General features: G+C 57.2%; 1 protein-coding gene across 10 annotated transcripts in view; it reads right to left on the bottom strand.

Annotated features, from left to right (window-relative positions):
- Positions 1-17,655, bottom strand: part of RIMBP2 (RIMS binding protein 2) — a 166,578-nt gene that overhangs the window by 20,536 nt on the left and 128,387 nt on the right. For 9 of the 10 annotated variants that reach the window (XM_069497374.1, XM_069497377.1, XM_069497381.1 and 6 more), the window contains 8 exons: positions 17,082-17,227; positions 15,891-15,967; positions 14,629-14,738; positions 12,629-13,444; positions 7,433-7,584; positions 5,920-6,375; positions 4,094-4,240; positions 2,328-2,486 (listed from right to left, as the gene is read on the bottom strand). In XM_069497374.1, coding sequence (XP_069353475.1) covers positions 2,328-2,486; positions 4,094-4,240; positions 5,920-6,375; positions 7,433-7,584; positions 12,629-13,444; positions 14,629-14,738; positions 15,891-15,967; positions 17,082-17,227 — 2,063 coding nt within the window. The remainder of the gene's footprint in view (positions 1-2,327; positions 2,487-4,093; positions 4,241-5,919; positions 6,376-7,432; positions 7,585-12,628; positions 13,445-14,628; positions 14,739-15,890; positions 15,968-17,081; positions 17,228-17,655) is intronic. The other variant, XM_069497384.1, reaches the window with a different exon arrangement.

Raw genomic sequence — 17,655 nt, 5'->3', positions numbered from 1 at the left:
AGCGCGGTCCGTTCCTGTCCCACTCAGCCGCGCTCTCTCCCTCGCGCTCTGCACCCCTCAAAACTGCTTTCTTGTTTCTGCTGACATCTCCCCTTTCTCCCTGGCTAAATTATAAGCTGCGTGAAACCAGGCACCTCGTCACTAGCGCCCGGGAATAGCGCCCGCGCACCGTCGCGCTGGTCACCGTGGGCAAAGGCCTGAGTCTCCCCGTCTGTCCTCTGTGCCCTGCGCTTGGAGGCCCCGAGGAGCTGCTCTCGGAGCCACCGTGGTCTCCGGCGCCAGGCGCCGAGCTGGCCACGCCGGGGAGCTCCTTGATAAATTCCTGGAACTTACTCTGCCCTGTCTCCGCAGGCATCCTGCTCTCTGCCAGGAACAGCCCTCAAACCCACCCTCCACCTGAAAAACATGTCTCACGCTGAAGGACACTCCTAACCGGCCTCTTCTTGGGGGGCCTTGGCCGGCTCTCCAGGCCTAGATCCTGCCCCTCGCCTCCCCTGCTGGGTGGCGGTGAACCACCTGTGCCGACGGCCACCTGCGGCCCCCACTGCGGCTGCGTGGGGTTTACCTGGTGCTGGGTCTGCCATGGCTTGGCCGCTGGGCACGCACTCTGCCGGCTGCTAATGCCACCTTCTGGGCTGTACACTCTGGGGAATGTCAACCAGTATCGGCTGAACGACACCCAGAAAGAACCACCCTAGAGTGCAGGGAGGTAGGCCCAGGGCTCTCCAGGGCAGGCGGGGACCAGCGTGTGACCCTTCCCAGCAGGAGGCCCATAGCTGCCAGGTGGCAAAGAGAGCCCAGCCAGAGCTCTAACTTCCCAAGAGAATCTAGAGATCCAGACCAGCCTGTGACATCTCCTGGTTAGTAAGAGCACTGGGGGGGGGGGGGGGGGGGGGGAGTGAGCTGCTGGCCATCCCTGCCCCCGTGACCCTGTGACCCCGTGACCCCGCCCTGCTGTTTCTAAGAGGTGGAAGGGGGGTGGGGCTCGGCCCTACGGCCTTGTAACCAAAGCGCTTGCCCTCTGGGCCTCCTCCCAAGGAGAGAGTGACTTTCCATGCCCTTGCTCAACTGTTCTCGGGAAGAACCACCCCCACCCCCATCTTCCTCCATTGAAAGGAGAAGTGTCGCAGTGAGTCAGAAGAACAGCTGCACCCCTTGCCTGGCCCGATTCATAAGCACTTCTAGGTAGCGCTTGGTTCTGGGGCACAGCACGGGGAGTCGTGGGAGGGGTCAGACTGGACCACTCAGGAGAGGCCAGTGTGAGTCCTGCTCAGTGGCGTCACCCTGGGAGCTGGGGCAGGGGAAGGGAGCCACCAGGAATTGCACACAAGCTGCAACCATGCAAGATTTGCATAGGGATCTGGCATGTTCTTCGGGGACAAGACATCCCCAAGGCCCTGCCAGCGGCCTTTGCGGGGAGAACATAGGTCAGTCTGTCTATGCAAGGAGGCGCCGGGTGGGGGCCAGATTTGGATGTGCCTCCGCCCACTGTCCAGAGCGCGCAGCTCTGTGTCGCCGGAGAAACGCGGCGCTGGAGGCTCCGCCCCCGGCAGGAGTTTCCTCTCTGAGGCCTTTTTCATTTTGGAAATCCACAAAGGTCCTGCTAGTGGCCTGGCCCTGTGTCTGTCTCCCCCACTGGACTGGGAACCGCTGGAGGGCGGGGGCTGCCCTGGGCCTAGCACGGGGCCCGGTGCCCAGAGGTGCTGAGCCTCGTGGCTGCGTGGAGCACGCAAGGCGCGAGCTGGAACACTGCCCGTCAGCAGCAGCAGCAAGGAGAGGGGTCGCCATGTCGAGGGAAACCCAACCTGCCGGCCTAGGCTGGCCCCCTGGGGTGGCAGGTGGGGGTGCTGGGGCCCAGTGGGGGGTGGTCTGAGCAGGGCATTGGACCTGCCGGCCTGCCCGTGAGGGGCTCGTGTGATTGGACCCTGGGGCGACCCACCCAGCGCCCCTCTGACCTCACTGAGCTGGGCCATGCCCACCTGCTGGGCAGGGCGACCTCAACTCCTTCCTCTTAAGGAGCCTTGTGCAGCCCCCGGCCCCACTTTCCCTGTCCCAGTTCTGACTCCAAGGCTGCTTCTCTCCAGAAAGAGACTCAGGCTGGGCTGGAATCCTCTCCTACTCCTCCCACTTCAACCCTGGCACAGTGCCGGGGCCCCTAGAGGCACCACGTGGATTCCCCCAAACCGGGGGCACAGCTAATTCCCGAATGCAGATTCAGTAGTGAGAAAGAAGCGAATCCAAATCCAGGGGCTTCTATGCCAGGTGAGGCCCCTCTGGCTCTGGGGCTACGTGGGGGGGCCCCGCGTCCCCTCCCCTAGGCCACTGACCTTGAGGGCGTTGTGGGATGTGCCACTGGGCCGCCTCCGTCCCCCATCTTCCAGCTGCATCTCGGAATAGAGCTCCTCCTCGTCCTCCTCCATGATGTCGGAGAGGTCAGACCCCCGGCTGCTCTCAGTGTGGTAGTCGTCTCCATGGCAACAGTGGGGCTGGGTCCAAGAAGAGGGGACACTGATGGAATGGCGTCTCGGCCCCACGCGGCTCCTCCAGCACCTGAGACTGTCCTTGCTCGGCCCCGCCCCCTCTTTGCAGCCCTCGGAGCCCAACGCCTAGAGACGCGTAGGGGTGTCTGGGTGTCCGCGCTTCTTAGGGTGAGGAAGGCGAGGACAGAGGACGTCCCCATCCGAGCCACACCATGAGCTGGGGTGGCAGAGATGGGACCGGGGCAGGTCTCCCAACCCCAGCAGATGGGACACCCGCTGGGGCTTATGAGACACGCGGGCAAAACGTTCCGTTTCTGGGCACCCTCCGCTTCTCCAACTCACTGGCTGGACAAAGGGTCACGCCAGAAGTTGCGACTCCGATGACAGTAGGGGACACTGTAGGTGAACACGGGTGGGGCTGGCGCGGCGCAGGGGGCGCATGTGCACCACGAGAGAACTTCAGAGTTCAGATTTCGAGTGCCAGCCAGGCACTCGCGCACTCGGCCCGGTCGGGGCGGGACGCGGAAGCCGCTGTGCAGGCTGTGTGGTCCCCGACACCAGAGGAAGCGAGGAACATGAAGAGGAGGCTGGGGCGGTGTAAAAGGTTTGACAAAATGTGTCTTTTAAGATTAAGAGGACGCTTGTGAACATGCCGACTCTGCGACCCCGGCGGCCCTGGCAGGCTCGCAGTGGTGGTGCCAGTTCACTCGCCAATGCCAGGCTCCAGCTCTCGACGACAAAGTCAGTCCCAACAGCTCAAACTGCACACTCTGACGAGCTCAGATCTGTGAGTGTGATACATCCATAAAGATACTCTGGGCCGGGCGCGGTGGCTCACGCCTGTAATCCTAGCACTCTGGGAGGCCGAGGCGGGCGGACCGTTTGAGCTCAGGAGTTCGAGACCAGCCTGAGCAAGAGCGAGACCCTATCTCTACTAAAAGTAGAAAGAAATTATCTGGACAGCTAAAAATATATATATAGGAAAATTAGCTGGGCGTGGTGGTGCATGCCTGTAGTCCCAGCTACTTGGGAGGCTGAGGCAGAAGGAATCCTTGAGCCCAGGAGTTTGAGGTTGCTGTGAGCTAGGCTGACGCCACGGCACTCTAGCCCAGGTGACAGAGTGAGACTCTGTCTCAGGGGGAAAAAAAAAAAAAAAAAGATATTCTGGTTTCATGGTGTTAAGCACAGTTTCTTTATTTTGCTGGTGGGCAGCAAGACAAATGGGTTTAATAGCATTCTCTGACATGTTTACTAAAAATACCCAGGTTTTAATGACTAACCGAGACAAAGCTGTGTAAGCACTGCGAGTCACAGTGAGTTGGTGGCCCGCTAAGGAGGAGCGTGCGGGAGTGCTGCAGGCAGAGTGTTTCTCTGCGATATGCCCACAAGAGGGCGCACAGGAGCTGTCTCAGTGGAGCAGTCTGCAACATGAGCATCTGGGCCGCTCCAGCCGTGATTCTTTCACTCGGGCACCAATTGGAAGACACGAAAATGAACTGATTTTAAACAAAGATCAGACTGGTTTTAATGCGGTCCCTGTGTCTCCTGATTTCCAAGGAGCCTGTCCCAAGCCGCTGCCCACCAGCAGTTGGCATGGGCTGACCCACACTCACCGGCTTGCCGAGTTCAGACCCCTTCAGGAAGTCGTCCACGGACGCCCCTCTCCTTTTGACGTCGGGGGAGTCGTAGCCGTCCTCCTCGTCCGAGGGGGCGTACTGCCCCACGCTGCTCCTTTCTAGGAAGATGCTCCTTTTCTCTAACTTGGAAAGAGAAAGGAGACGCAGGGCTGAGCGGGAGCTCTCAGGAGGGGCCGGAGGAGCCGCCAGACCCCCAGTCGTGCTGGGGCCGCTGCTGGGCATGGCTCCTCCAGCCTGGCCACATGCCTGCTCCCTGCCCCAGGGCGAGGGTTTCCCACGTTGTCCCGGCATGGGGACACCAGGCACCCCGGGCAAACGGCATCATGCCTACCTGTGCTTACGGTAATGCACGGATACCAGTGAAAACCTCACTGCCCCCCACTGGTCACCTTTGCCCGGCTTTTAGTTTTATCAGTTAACGTTTTCTAGAAACTTAGAAGCATCTGCTTTCTCTCTGGTCCTCTGGGGAGAGTGCTAGGGCTGTCGGCCCCTGGGGCCCCCATGAGGGTCTCTCAGGGAGCAGTGATGCTGCACCCTCCCGGCCTGGGGCTCCCCCAAAGCACCAACTCCCGAGGCCGGGCCCGGGGTCCCGCCAGTGAGCGGATCAGAGCCAGGACGGACTTGTGCATTCTGAAGGATTTCATTAGGTCAAAGGTCACAGGTGTGTGTGTGTGTGTGTGTGCGTGTGTGTTTAAAGTATTAGTGACCAATGTTGAACAAATCAGGAGACTTCACAGGAAAGTCTGAGTTTCTGGTTTTTCGAGAGGCGCTGGGGCACTGCCGGGCAGGTGCGCCCGGGGGCCGGGGCTGGGGGCGACAGAAGCTCCTGCTCAGCCACTGTTCTCCCTCTGTCCTCCCAGATGCCACCTGTACGGCTCGGCTGTCCCCTAAGGGTGTGTGCCCAGAGGGGGCTGACAGGAGGAAAGTGTCCCAGCATCAGCACAGTCCTCTCCAGGGGTCGCCGTCCTGAGACCCCACAGGCCGACCAGGGTGCTGAGGGCCCTGGCTGGGGGCTGTGCCGCTGTCTCCGAGGTGGGGACTCCGGCCCCCCACAACGAAAGAGACGGGGCGCTTGTCCCAGGCAGGGAGGGGCACACGGTCTGGCTCAGGTCCCGACCCTACTCCCCGAGTCCTGGGTGGGAGGCATCACTTTATAGAAGATTTCTTAACATTTCACGTCTCTCTGCACATGTCGGGTCGAATATGGCCCTGCCACCATCCAAATCCTCCCTCTGCTTGACCCAGAAAACTCCCAGTAATAGGCATGCAAATACGTACATACATATGTATCTATACACACATCTATATGTAGGAGTATACGCGTATGCGTGCAGATGTGCATATCTACATACATATACATGTGTGTCTGTACACACACACGTGCCAGGAGTCTGAAGGAGGGAAGCCCGGGAGTGCCCAGTTCTAGAAGTTGGGTCCCTGGCTGGAGTCCAGTGGGTGACTCAGATCCCATGGCACAGAGCGGAGCCCCTGTCGTGGGTTCCTCTCGGCCCACCTTCCAAGCCAGGCACGCCCGGGCGCTTCCTTAGCAATCTGGCTAAATATTTGCAAAGGAAAACAATTTAGTCCACGCAGGACCAGCAATGAGACAGGGTCCAAGGGGAAGGTCCGATGGTGGCTCAGCCTCTGTCCCCAAGCCGGCAGGGCGGCTCTAGGTGCGTGTTGCGGCGGGGGGTCCCCGTCTCCTGCACAGGCTCTGGTGCTGGTGCCGAGGAGTTGGCCGCCCGCGGGGCTCGGGGACAGGATGCGCTGCAGCAGCCACCAAGGGGAGTGACCCAGCTTACCCTGCTGCTCTCGGCCACTCTCTGCGCGGCTTCCCGGGCCATGGCCTTGGCGACGGAGGTGGACACCGGGGCCCCCTGCGGCTGCGGCAGGATCCGGCTGGGCGAGGGCGACCTCCTCCCGGAGCCGGGCAGCGCCGGCGGCTCCAGCGTGTGCACGTGCGCAGGGGCGGGCGCGCGGCCGTGCTCCCAGGACTCGTCCATCCTGGCGTGGGGACCCAAGTGTTCATCTTTGGTATCGGGGGCTCCGGCACTGGCTAGTGGCTTTGGTGCGGGAGCAGTCCTCGGGTGGGGGGGAGGGGACACCAGGAGGCCGGGGGGAATGGCCGCGACGCCGGAGTCCACCGACTCGCCCTGCGCCGAGAAGGTGCGCACGGTCACGCCCTTGGCCTCCAGGCTCCGCAGCCGCACGAGCTCCACCGCCGCGCTGTCCGCCGTGGGGAAGATGACTTCGGCCACCTGCACACAGAGACAGCCGTCCTGGGTGTGCCCGCCGGCCCCAGCCAGGCCCCGTGGCCAAGGATCGGGCCAATCACACCCCGGCGCAGCAGCGCTGGCAGGGCTGGAAGCCTAGAAAGTCAGGGCGGGGGACCTGACCGGCTGTCGGGTTTGGTGCAGCCGGTTCTGCAGGCCCGGTCACCTCCCATCTTCTGGACCCACTCAGAATAGAGGCAGGGGCCACAGAGGAGTCTGGAAACGGGGTTTCCGCCGCCGCTGGAGGGAAGGAAGCGGCTGGGCAGAGGCTGATAGGGACTGCAGGGGCTCCGGCCTCTCCTGCAGGGGCGCGGCCTGGGGTGGGGGGCGGTGTCCCATGCTGGGGGCACAGAGGGCAGGGCCAGGAGCCGCAGGGGGCAGCTGGGGCAGCTGGGGCAGCCAGAGGTGGCTCAGGGCACTGCGACTGTTCCCGGCCATCCCTGCTCCCGCGGCCCGTGGGGACCAGAGGCCAGAAGCTTTCCCGAGCCTTCACCACGGCGACACCTCTGCTGCTCACCAGGCAGGGGTGAGGGCTGGCCTGGGTCCCCTCCACGGGGCACCAGCGACACCCGTTTCTTGGCGTCACAGCTCAGTTGCCTGTTCAAACCCTGCAGTGTCTCCCAGGAGGAACACCCCACCCACCGACCCTTGGCCATCGGCAACATCTGGCCAAGAATCCGTTTGTTGCAGTGAACAAGCCAGTCACTGGTGGACGAGGCTCCCATATCGGGGGACTCAGAGAGGTGAATTTTTAAACATGGGGTGCAGGAAAACCAAACCAAACAAAAGCCAGGAGCCAGGCAGGAAATCAGTGAGGGGAAGGAAAGAGAGAAAATTCTGGAAACAGGAAGGGGCCAAAAACGATGGGGCACCCCCCAGCACAGACGTAACCTAGCGTGTCCCAGCCGGGGTGGACGTGGGGCGGGATAGATGCTCCAGTGATCACCCCTGAGGGGGGTCGTCCCTCCCCTGAGCACACGTGGGGACAGTCCCTGCTGTGTCCGAGCCTACTGACCCCCAGCCCCGCCCCCTCAACACTCACCCTCTGCCCTTTTGCGTACACGCCGTAGCCCGTGACGTTGGCTCCGTTGGACAAGCCGGTGGGAGTCAGCACAGGTGGTTTCCAGGAGACCTGGACGGTGGCCGGGGTGGCCCCAGCTTGGATGGTGACGTCTTGTGGGGGGGCCGGAGGACCTGGGCAGGGACAGAAGGGAAGGGACGTTTTCAGGGCACGGCCCTGGCAGGTGGGCTGTCACTGCGCTCTCCCTGCCTCACAGGAAGGTCGCCAGCTGGAGACAGGGGAGGACGCGGAGCGTTGCAAGCAACCCAGAAACACCGCCGGAGAAGCCGGCAGCTACCAGCATGCACAGCTGCTCTTTTTTCTTTTTTAGTTCAGCATTCGTTCATCCTTTTCTGGGAAATGCGAGCCTCGGTTGTCTCTGCAGAGCCCTCTCCTCGCTGCCGTCCGTCTGTGCAACGGGGCGGAGCTGCCCCAGCCCAGGAGACAGGATCGGGGAGGGGCCGATGAGATGCCGGCGTTTGGCAGATGAAGGCGATCCCTGCACCCGCCTTGTGCCCCAGAGAACGCAGCCTGAACCTCACCACCTCTCATCACCCGTCTTACCGCCCGTGACATTGAACAAAACCGAACGATGGAGAGAGACCAGGTTCTGATGAAGCCACCTGAGCTGAGACTCAGCCTCACACCGACTTCTCAGCCGCACCAGCTGCCGTGTTCCCTTTTGTGCCTAAGCCAGTCCGAACCGTGCTCACTGGTCTCCTGAAAGGAGTCCCGAGCAGCTCACCCAGGCCACAGGCCGGCAGGGGTCATGTCCCAAGGCACTGCAGGTGGCACCTGGAGCCCTCGGGATGGCTGACCCTCCGCTCTCACACCCAAGGGTGGCTCCCTTTTCTCCAGGTCCGGGGTAAAACGCCCCACAGCTTCCTGTCTGAAAGTACAGGTCACTTTGCTTTGGAAGGAAGATCTTGTAACTGTGAGGAGGACCGTGAGCTTCAAGTACTCCGAGACCTCGCTCACGTCCCCAAGGTGATGACTTTCTAGACCGGAGAGCAATGACTACCTCTCGTGACTACCTCACATTACATGTACGTGTACATGTACTGGTTCATGGTAAGTGCTACATGTATGCCAGCTACTGTTGTTATTTGCTTCACTTGGTCACCAAGGGCACTGGGACCCTTCATCTCTTCATACTCCCATGAAAGACCCCAAGGTCCTACCCTCCAAATCAGCATGGGAAAGTCTTTCTGGAAGGAATAATCGTTTTTGTGGAAACCACTCGTTTTGGCGGTTGCTGGGAGGTGGATGTGTCTAACCAGACTATGGGGGTTTACTGAGGATGAGTCTGTTCCCCATCTCTGGGGGTGACCAGCCCCTCCAGAACACTGTCAGCTCCATGAACCTCACGTGCAGACTGCCTCCCTCCCTGTGATTCCACAGTGGGCCCCTCTGCAGAGCACGGGAGCCATCACTGTGGCTCTCGGCCACTCAGGGCCGTGGACACACAACAGGATAGCATGTCCCCTAATTTCTTCAACACACATCCCTGTGGCTCAGCAGTATTCACCAGATGGAAAGAACCAGGTCCACCTCATCCACTGGTGAAGAATACCCAACAATGGGACAGGCAGCACATGCCTCGTGGCAGAAAGAAGAACCTCCATTCATTTCAAGAAGTCTGTGAGTCCCATACTCAATGTGCCCTGTCTTGTGCTGGGGGGATACAGAGGTAGCGGAGACTACGTGATCTGAGCCTTGAGAGGAGAGAAACACGCAAGGTGAATTTCCGTTTAACCAGCCTTTTCCCTGAAGGCACTTCCCAGTTAACTTGCGTGAGGGGCAGAGCCTAAGCAGAAAGTAGAGAGTTAGAAGTCAGCATTCAGGGCTAACTGAGCATATAGAAATGTAGGGAGAAAAAAATCCTAAAAAAAAAAACCCACAGGAAAAAAAAAACCCATGAGAGGTATCCCTAAAATCTGTGTACCCATTTCCCTCACATGAGGTAACTCCTAAATTGTACCTGTGCAAGGCAGGCAAGATTCGAAGCAATATAAAGGAAGCTAGAAAGCTAAAGAATTGGGTGTAGGATCTCTCAGCACTAGGAAGAAAAGTGGAATTCAAGTCCTGCCAAGTTAGAGGAGCTTAAATTTCCACTGGAATCCCACATGGGCCACACCTTACATGTCAGGATCACATTGCAGGACTAAGGGCCACAGGCTAAGGACAAAAATGAAACATATTCACCCAAATAAAGCTAAAACAAGCATTCACAGGATCTAGATATGCCACAAAACTGTCTGATAGACTGAAACCACAGCCTCTACAGTGTATAAACTGCCATGTCTAGTACACAATGAAAATCAAAAGGCAGGCAAAGAAATAAGAAAATGTGATGCATAATCAAGAGAAAAAGTAGTCAGTAGAAGGAGACCCATGGATGATCCAAATGTTGGAACTAGCGAAGTCTTTAAAATAATTATTACAAAGGGTCAAAGCATGTACAGGAAAAAATGGCTATGATGGGTGAAGCTATGGGAAATGCAAAGAGTGATAAGAAAACTAAAAAAGAACCAAATGAAAAACCCAGAACAGAAAAATATAATAGCCAGTATTTAAACAGCTTCATTTGATGGTCTTAAGCAGATAGGACACTTGAAAGAATCAGTAAACTTGACAGATTAATGGAAACTATACTAACTGAAACACAATTAAAAATTGAAACAGTAACAACACATGTTCATAGATCTGTAGGGCAACAGTAAACAATCTGATTTATGTATAATTGGAGTCTCAGAAGAAGAAAGAATAAGGTAGAAAAATTATGTGGAGATATAATGTTTGAAATTTAAAGAAAACTACCACCCTGAGATATGGAAATCTAATTTTCAAAAATGATAAATGAAGTAAAAGCAATGGCACATTAGAATCAAACTACCAAACACCAAAGAGAAAACATCAAAAGCCGTCAGAAGGAAACCATAGCAACGACAGCTGACACATTACAGAAACTATGCAGACCAACAGAAAATGGAATTCCATCCTTAAAGTGCTGAAAGAAACAGTCTGGGATTCTAATCCAGAGAAAACGTTTTCAAATGAAGGTGAAATAATGAGTTATTTTAGATGAACAAAGTCATACTTCAAGAAATTCTAAAGGGACTTCTTCAGGGCCAAAAGGAAATGATCCCAGTTGGAAATATGGACCCACAAAAAGGAGGAAAAAGGGGGTGGTGAAAATTGTAAATATGTTGGGAAATATCAAAGACTATTTTCTCAACTCTTTCAAAGGCAAATATGTATTTAAATAAAAGTAACAACAATGTATTAAGGGGTTATAAAATATATAAAAGTAAAATATGCAAAAACAACGGAACACACATGGCATTACAATGCTGTACTATTTTTCCATTGTAAATACGCTGGCATATTTGAGGTAATTTGCACTAAGCGAGCAGGCATGTTGTGCTCCCTAGAGCAGTCTCTAAAACAATGATACAAGGTACCACTTCCCAAAAATTATCAATAGAGGAAAGACAACGGAATTTATAAAATTCTCACTCAACTCAAAAGAAGGCAGGAAAAGGCGAATAAAAATAAAACACAGAGAGGACAAGTGAAAATTAAAGAATAAGGTGGCGACTAAATCAGATCATATTAATAATCAAAAGTAAAGGGACTAAACATTCCAATTAAAAGGCAGAGATTGTCAGACTATTAGAACAGCAAGACCCAACTAACACAGTATTTACAAGAGACACACTTAAATATATAAAGATACAAAAAATCTGAACGTAAAGGTTAGAAAACGAGACACATAAACAGTCAACATAAGAAAGCTGGTGACCATATGAATATCAGACAAGATAGACGGCAAGATAAGAAACACCACCAGAGATAAGGACGTTTCATTATGAGAAAGGGGTTAATTCATTAGGGATATCTTTCAATTTTAAATGCACATGCAACTAATAATGGAGCTTGAAAATATATAAAGCAAAAACTGAAAAAACTAGAGAGAAAAAAAGACAAATAGTAACTCTCAATAATTGATAGAACAAGTAAATAAAACCCAGTAAGCACAGGGAAGATTTGAGGAGGTCTATTAAATAACTTGACCTAATTAGCATTTATATAACACCACACCAGACCTGCAGAACACGCATTCTTTTCAAGTACATCTGGAATATTCACCAAAGTGGACCATATACAGGGCCATAAAGCAAGTCTCAATATGTGCCAAATGACTAACTCGTACAGGGTATATTGTCTGATCACAAGAGAAGACAATTAGGTACCGATAATAGTCACATATTTTTTAACCCTCAAATATTTATTATAGAAATTAACCAACCTATTTGTTTAAAAAAAAAAAAAAAACACCCTATATGGAAAATTGGAAACTATTTTAAACTGAATGATCTTCCCTGAAGTGGCAGGTAGAAAAAAAAAAGAAAAAAAAATATTTTAAACTGAATGATAATGGAAGAGAATATATCACATATTGTGGGCTGAAGGTCAAGCAGTGCTTATAAGGAAACCTATCAGTGTAAATATTTATACTAGAAGGACAGCTAGAATAGCTAGAATAGCTAGAAAGTATGTTGAACCCAAAATAAATAGAAAGAAAATGATAGCATGAGTGGAAATCAGTAACATATAAAATTATAAAAAATAAAAAAACTCAACCAAGCCAAAAGATCTTTGAAAACATTCATAAAATAATAAACACAAGTCTGATCAAAACAGAAGAAAGCATAACTCACTAATAAGAATTCAAGAGGAGGCCGGGCGCAGTGGCTCACGCCTGTAATCCTAGCACTCTGGGAGGCCGAGGCGGGAGGATCGCTCGAGGTCAGGAGTTTGAGACCAGCCTGAGCAAGAGCAAGACCCCATCTCTACTAAAAATAGAAATTATCTGGCCAACTAAAAATATATATAGAAAAAATAAGCCGGGTGTGGTGGTGCATGCCTGTAGTCCCAGCTACTCGGGAGCCTGAGGCAGGAGGATCGCTTGAGCGCAGGAGTTGGAGGTTGCTGTGAGCTAGGCTGACGCCACGGCACTCACTCTAGCCCGGGCAACAGAGTGAGACTTTGTCTCAAAAAAAAAAAAAAAAAAGAATTCAAGAGGGAACATGACTACAAATCTAAAGGCATTTAAAATATATATTAACACTATGAATCATTTTATAAGAATAATTTTACGAGGCTCGGGCTCACCTGCGGGCAGCGTGGAGAACTCCACGAAGGCCTCCTTCTTCTCCCTCTGCTCCAGCGGCAGCTGCCACGGCATCTGGTGGGGCCTGGCCAGGACCCGCACCTTGTAGGCCGTGTTGGGCCTGAGGTTGGAGAGCTGGTACTGGTACCTGGCGGCCCTGACGACGTCAAACTCCTCATCGTTGAGGAAGATGACATGGCTGTAGTTGCTGTTGGTGGGCAGCCAGGACAGCTGGGCTGAGGTCTGTGTGACGTTGTCCACGCGCAGGTGGGCGGGCGCCACCACCACGTCCCTGCCCACCAGCAGCGTGCACCGTAGCTCGTCCGAGCTGCCCCGGCTGGTCACGCACTGCACGGAGATGCGGTAGGTGCGGGCGGCCGTGTCCAGCTTCTCGATGAGGGCCTTGGTCCTGCTCCCCAGCGCCAGGCTCGCCCGCGCCTCCTTGTCCACCAGCACGTTGTAGCCGCTCACGGTGCCCCAGCCCGGCGGCACCGCCGGGGGCTCCCAGCCCACAATGACACTTTTGGCGAGTTGTTTGATGAGGGTGATTTTCCGAGGGTAAGGCACAATGTCTTCTCCGACGTCGTCGATGTTCAGGTCCAGCGTCCCCGCGCCGTTGTCCGTGACGCCCAGGTCTACGTGAGTGGGCGAGTGCAGGTCCAGAATGTTCTCCCCCTCCAAGCCGATGACGCCGGAACGGTTGATGAAGTTCTGGTCCTGCTCGTGCCCCAGTGTGCTTGCCAGCCGCGACTCGTTGTCCTGGACAAAATCCACAAAGTTGGAGGGCACCAGACCCCTCTGCCCATCCAGGAGCTCCCCTGTTGGGTACAAGGACAGAGTCGTCACCCAGGCAGGCGTCACGGCACGCTCCCCCCCTCCCCGGTCCTTAGGACCAGGAGGCAAAGCGACAGGACTGTCCTGGGATTCCTCAGCTCAGACGTCACCTCCACACCCAGGATCTGAAACGACCTCCCCACCTCCCTGCATCTCTCGGTTTCTCCCCGGCGCTCCTGCGACCTGACATCGTCTGGCACATGTATCTGTGCCCGTGAGGTGACCGCCCCTTCCCAGCCGGGATGCTCCGTGAGGGCAGGGACCTCGTGGCTACGGGATGCCCAGCCTCGCTCTGGTTCTGCCCAGCCCCGCTCTGGTTCTGCACGATGGGTAAGCGTGTAGAACCCGCCAGGCTCCTGCTCCCAGATGTCTCTAGAGGCGACCTGATCACACCCCAGCGTGACAGCCAGGGGCTTCCGTCGCCTCCATGAGGTCACGAAAGAGAAACCCGTAGTTCAACAAGAAATGTTCCCTCTGCTCAGGGGAAACAGAAGAAACCAGGACCCTTCTGTTTGCACAGGGCGGCTGAAAAGTTTAGGGCATCAACGCATCAAATCCTTTACAACGTCAGTTCACAGAGACATGAGGTGCGTCACATGCTCATCCTCAAGCTAAGAGGTGACAACGGGTGAGGCCTTTCAGCTGGGGGCTCGTGTGTCCAGGGTTCCCATTGGGAGGGGGACCCTGAGAGATGATGCGGGAGGACACAGGTCCCCGACCCCCTAAGTTGACAGCAGACCCTCCCAGCGATGGGACCGCCCTCTGCAGGTGCCAGAGCCACTCCTGTGTGAGGTCCCCTGGCGTGGGACTCAGCCCTGCTGGAGAGGACCCCGACTGGGAGACCCAGGCTGCCGGGGCTGTCAGGTGAGAGCCGGAGAGACCCCCTTGGAAGCAGAGGGTCCACCAGCCCCACCTGCCTGCAGAGCCCTGCGGAGACTGACGTCACAAACACGCACCGCGTGTCACAGGTCTGCCTGGAGCTAAAAACTGGAAACCCGGCTCAGCTTTCTTGCCGGTCATCGAAAAGGGGGGACGTGGGACGCTGGAGAGAGGGTGGTCGGGGCAGAAGGCTGGGAACCCGGCACGTCTACCGGGGCCCCGGGACGAGCTGGTCTGGGGGGCGGACCGGCCCTGCCTGCGTCAGCCACAAGCACAGCCCGGCACAGACCTTCATAGAACCCGTCCTCGTCCATGTCTCCGTACACGTAGAGGTATTTCCCCGCCGTGAGCGGCAGCTCGGCTTCCGGGTTTTCATTTGGCCCGTCGAAGGGGTTGTAGCTGGAGGAGGAAACACAAGGCTTTCGTCAGAGGCCTGCTCGCAGATGCCGGGTGGGCTCGCAGATGCCCAGGGCTTGCAGACCACCGGGTGGGCTCTCAGATGCCAGGTGGGCTTGCAGACCACTGGGTGGGCTTGCAGACAGCCAGGTGGGCTTGCAGAATGCCCAGGGCTTGCAGACCACTGGGTGGGCTCTCAGATGCCGGGTGGGCTTGCAGACCGCCGTGTGGGCTTGCAGACCGCCGGGTGGGCTTGTAGACAGCCAGGTGGGCTCGCAGATGTCCAGGGCTTGCAGACCACCGGGTGGGCTCTCAGATGCCGGGTGGGCTTGCAGACCGCCGGGTGGGCTTGCAGAATGCCCAGGGCTTGCAGACCACCGGGTGGGCACACTGCCTCTCTCCCTGTACTAAGGACTCACAGACCCTCACAATAGTTCGGGCTGTAATCGCAGCAAGACGCAGCCGGGGCACCAGGCAGCCGGTGAGGACCCCAGGGGCACTGCTGGGCGTCTGGACAGTGGTCACCCCTGGCGACCTCCGTTTGCTGCCTGTCACGGGCTGAATTGTGCCCTCCGCGAAAGACACATTCACGTTCTAAGCCCGGTGCCAGCGAATGTGACCTTTCTCGGAAACAGGGTCTCTGGCAACGTAGCGGAGTCAGGCTAAAGTCCCACCAGAGCAGGGGGCTCCAACCTAGGGACCGTCCTGACGAGAAGATGGGAGAGCGACACAGACACACAGGGGAGCGGCCACATGAGGTGGGGACAGAGAACCGCGTGAGGCCACTGCGAGCCCAGGGGGGTCCGGGGCTCCCAGATCCTGGGAGGGGCAAGGCAGGGCCTTTGCCGGAGGCGTCAGAAGTCGCAGCCCTGCCTACGCCTCGACCCCTGACCTCCGGCCTCCAGAGCTGCGAGAGGACGAATCTCGCTGTTCTGAGCCACCCAGCACGTGGCCGGCTGCCGCTGCGGCGTGGGACGCAGACACACTGCCACGGCCTGTCCCCCAGAGTCCTGTCCCCCAGCGCCCAGCTGCAGCACCAGTTTCTCGTCAGAGCCCGGGGAGGGGCCGTCTCCGCTCACAGGACGTTCCCAGCCCTGTCACCTCCTCTGCTCCCAGCAACCGCGCTCACGGTGCAGAAAGGGGCAGCGTCCTCACCTGTAGCGGGCGACACACAGGTGCACCTTCCCCGAGTATCTCTGCTTTGAGGTATTGGAGTTCCGCTCATTCTCCATCTGGGGAGACACAAATGGCGGCCGGGTTATGGGAGCTGAGGGGTCGAGTCTCGTGCCTGCCACGCACAGCAAAGCCCCGTGCAGGCTCCCTGGGCTTTGGGGGGACGGCCTGAGACTGCGGAGCCCCCCGAGATGCCCACACGCCCCTCCTCGGTGCAGACCCCTTACGGGGAAGGGCGCTGTAGGAAACCCAGACCCCGAACACCAAGTGAGACTGGAGGCGAGGGCCCCTCGAGCCCAATTTAAGGCATGAGACTGGGGCCGCACCAGGCCCCGCAGAGCACACACCGCTTGGCGTGCTCTGCCCGCTGGGGGCTGGGCCCAGGAACGAGACCACCCAGGTGTCTGGCAGTGCCCGGGCTCAGGAAGGCTGCAGGGGGACACGGCGTGAGGGGCTTGTCCCCCAGGCCATCACCCTCTCTCCCCACTGCCTCGGGGTTTGCAGATGGGGACTCCACCCCTGGGTGACTCCCGCAGCATCCCCGGTAAGAGTGAGCTGGGTGCCAGCGTGCCCGCTGCCTCACGACCCTGCTCTGTCCCTCCCCGTAATACATGCTCCACGTGGAAGCCGGAGACGTCTTTTTAAACAGAAATTAGACCACGTCACTCCCGCCTTCAACCTTTTGCCGGCTCCCCGCTGGACTTGGACAAGAATCCGAGCGTGTCCTCCGGCCCACGGCCTCGGCTCGACCCCGCCCGCCCACCTCCGGGCTCCTGTCTCGACACACGGGTGTCTTCCAGGCCCTTCCATCAACAGAGCAGCACCTGTGGCCCAGCAGCCTTGGGGGACCCTCCCGCACCTGAACAGGCTGCTCCCCAGCCGTCCCCAGGCCACATGGCCTTGGTGCACTAGCTTCACACGCGTCATGATCTGGTTTCTACACACCGACTCGCTGGTCTGACCCAACCCTGCTGGAACCACCTCCCCGAGAACGGGGGCCTCATCTGCACGGCCACAGCGGGGTCCCCACGTCCTGACACTAACGACTGGCTCGGGGGACGGACGGGAGTGAAGGGCAGAACCGGGGAGGCGGAGGCGGAGGGGGAGGGGGAGGGGTCCGCCAGCGTCCACACCAGACACACACGGGGCGGCCGCCGCCGGGACAGGACTCACGTCTGACTCAAATCTGCATCTTGGGCTACCGGATCTCGACAGAAAGGTGGGCTTGGCGGACAGAGGCTCCGGCTTGTCACCGGGGAGCGGGAGGGGCCGGATATATTCGCCAATCGCAGGGCCACTTCCAACAGCGCTCCCCTGACCTGGCCACAGACATCGAAACAAGGTGGAAAAGAGATGAGAGTGCGTCGGTCGTTCGACTCCCGGGCCCTCGGCCCTCTCTGGGGACAGCTTGTGGTTGTCACACCTCGGGGTCCCCTGTCTCTTTCCCTTAGTCTACGTAGGCCACGCCGACCCCACCCGGCTCTGGGCCCGTGCGCCTGGCAGGGTCCACCCTGGCTGTAATGACTGTTTGGCAGCAGGTGACAAGGGACGGCCCAGAGACAACTTAATGGGAGTCGCAGGCAAAGAGGTTCCTCCTTTCCGTGGCTTCAATCCCAGTGGCTGCGGAGCTGGGAGACACCGTGGGAGGAGGAAGGTGCAGGTGAGAACAGACCTGCTCGCTAGAGGTGCCCCGAGACGGACGGAGAGAACGTGGTCCCGGCCATAGGACTGGCACCCCTGGATCGAG

The sequence above is a fragment of the Eulemur rufifrons genome, chromosome 21 (assembly GCF_041146395.1).
Source record: "Eulemur rufifrons isolate Redbay chromosome 21, OSU_ERuf_1, whole genome shotgun sequence".
NCBI lineage: Eukaryota > Metazoa > Chordata > Mammalia > Primates > Lemuridae > Eulemur > Eulemur rufifrons.
This window is presented reverse-complemented; position numbering and strand designations above follow the sequence as displayed.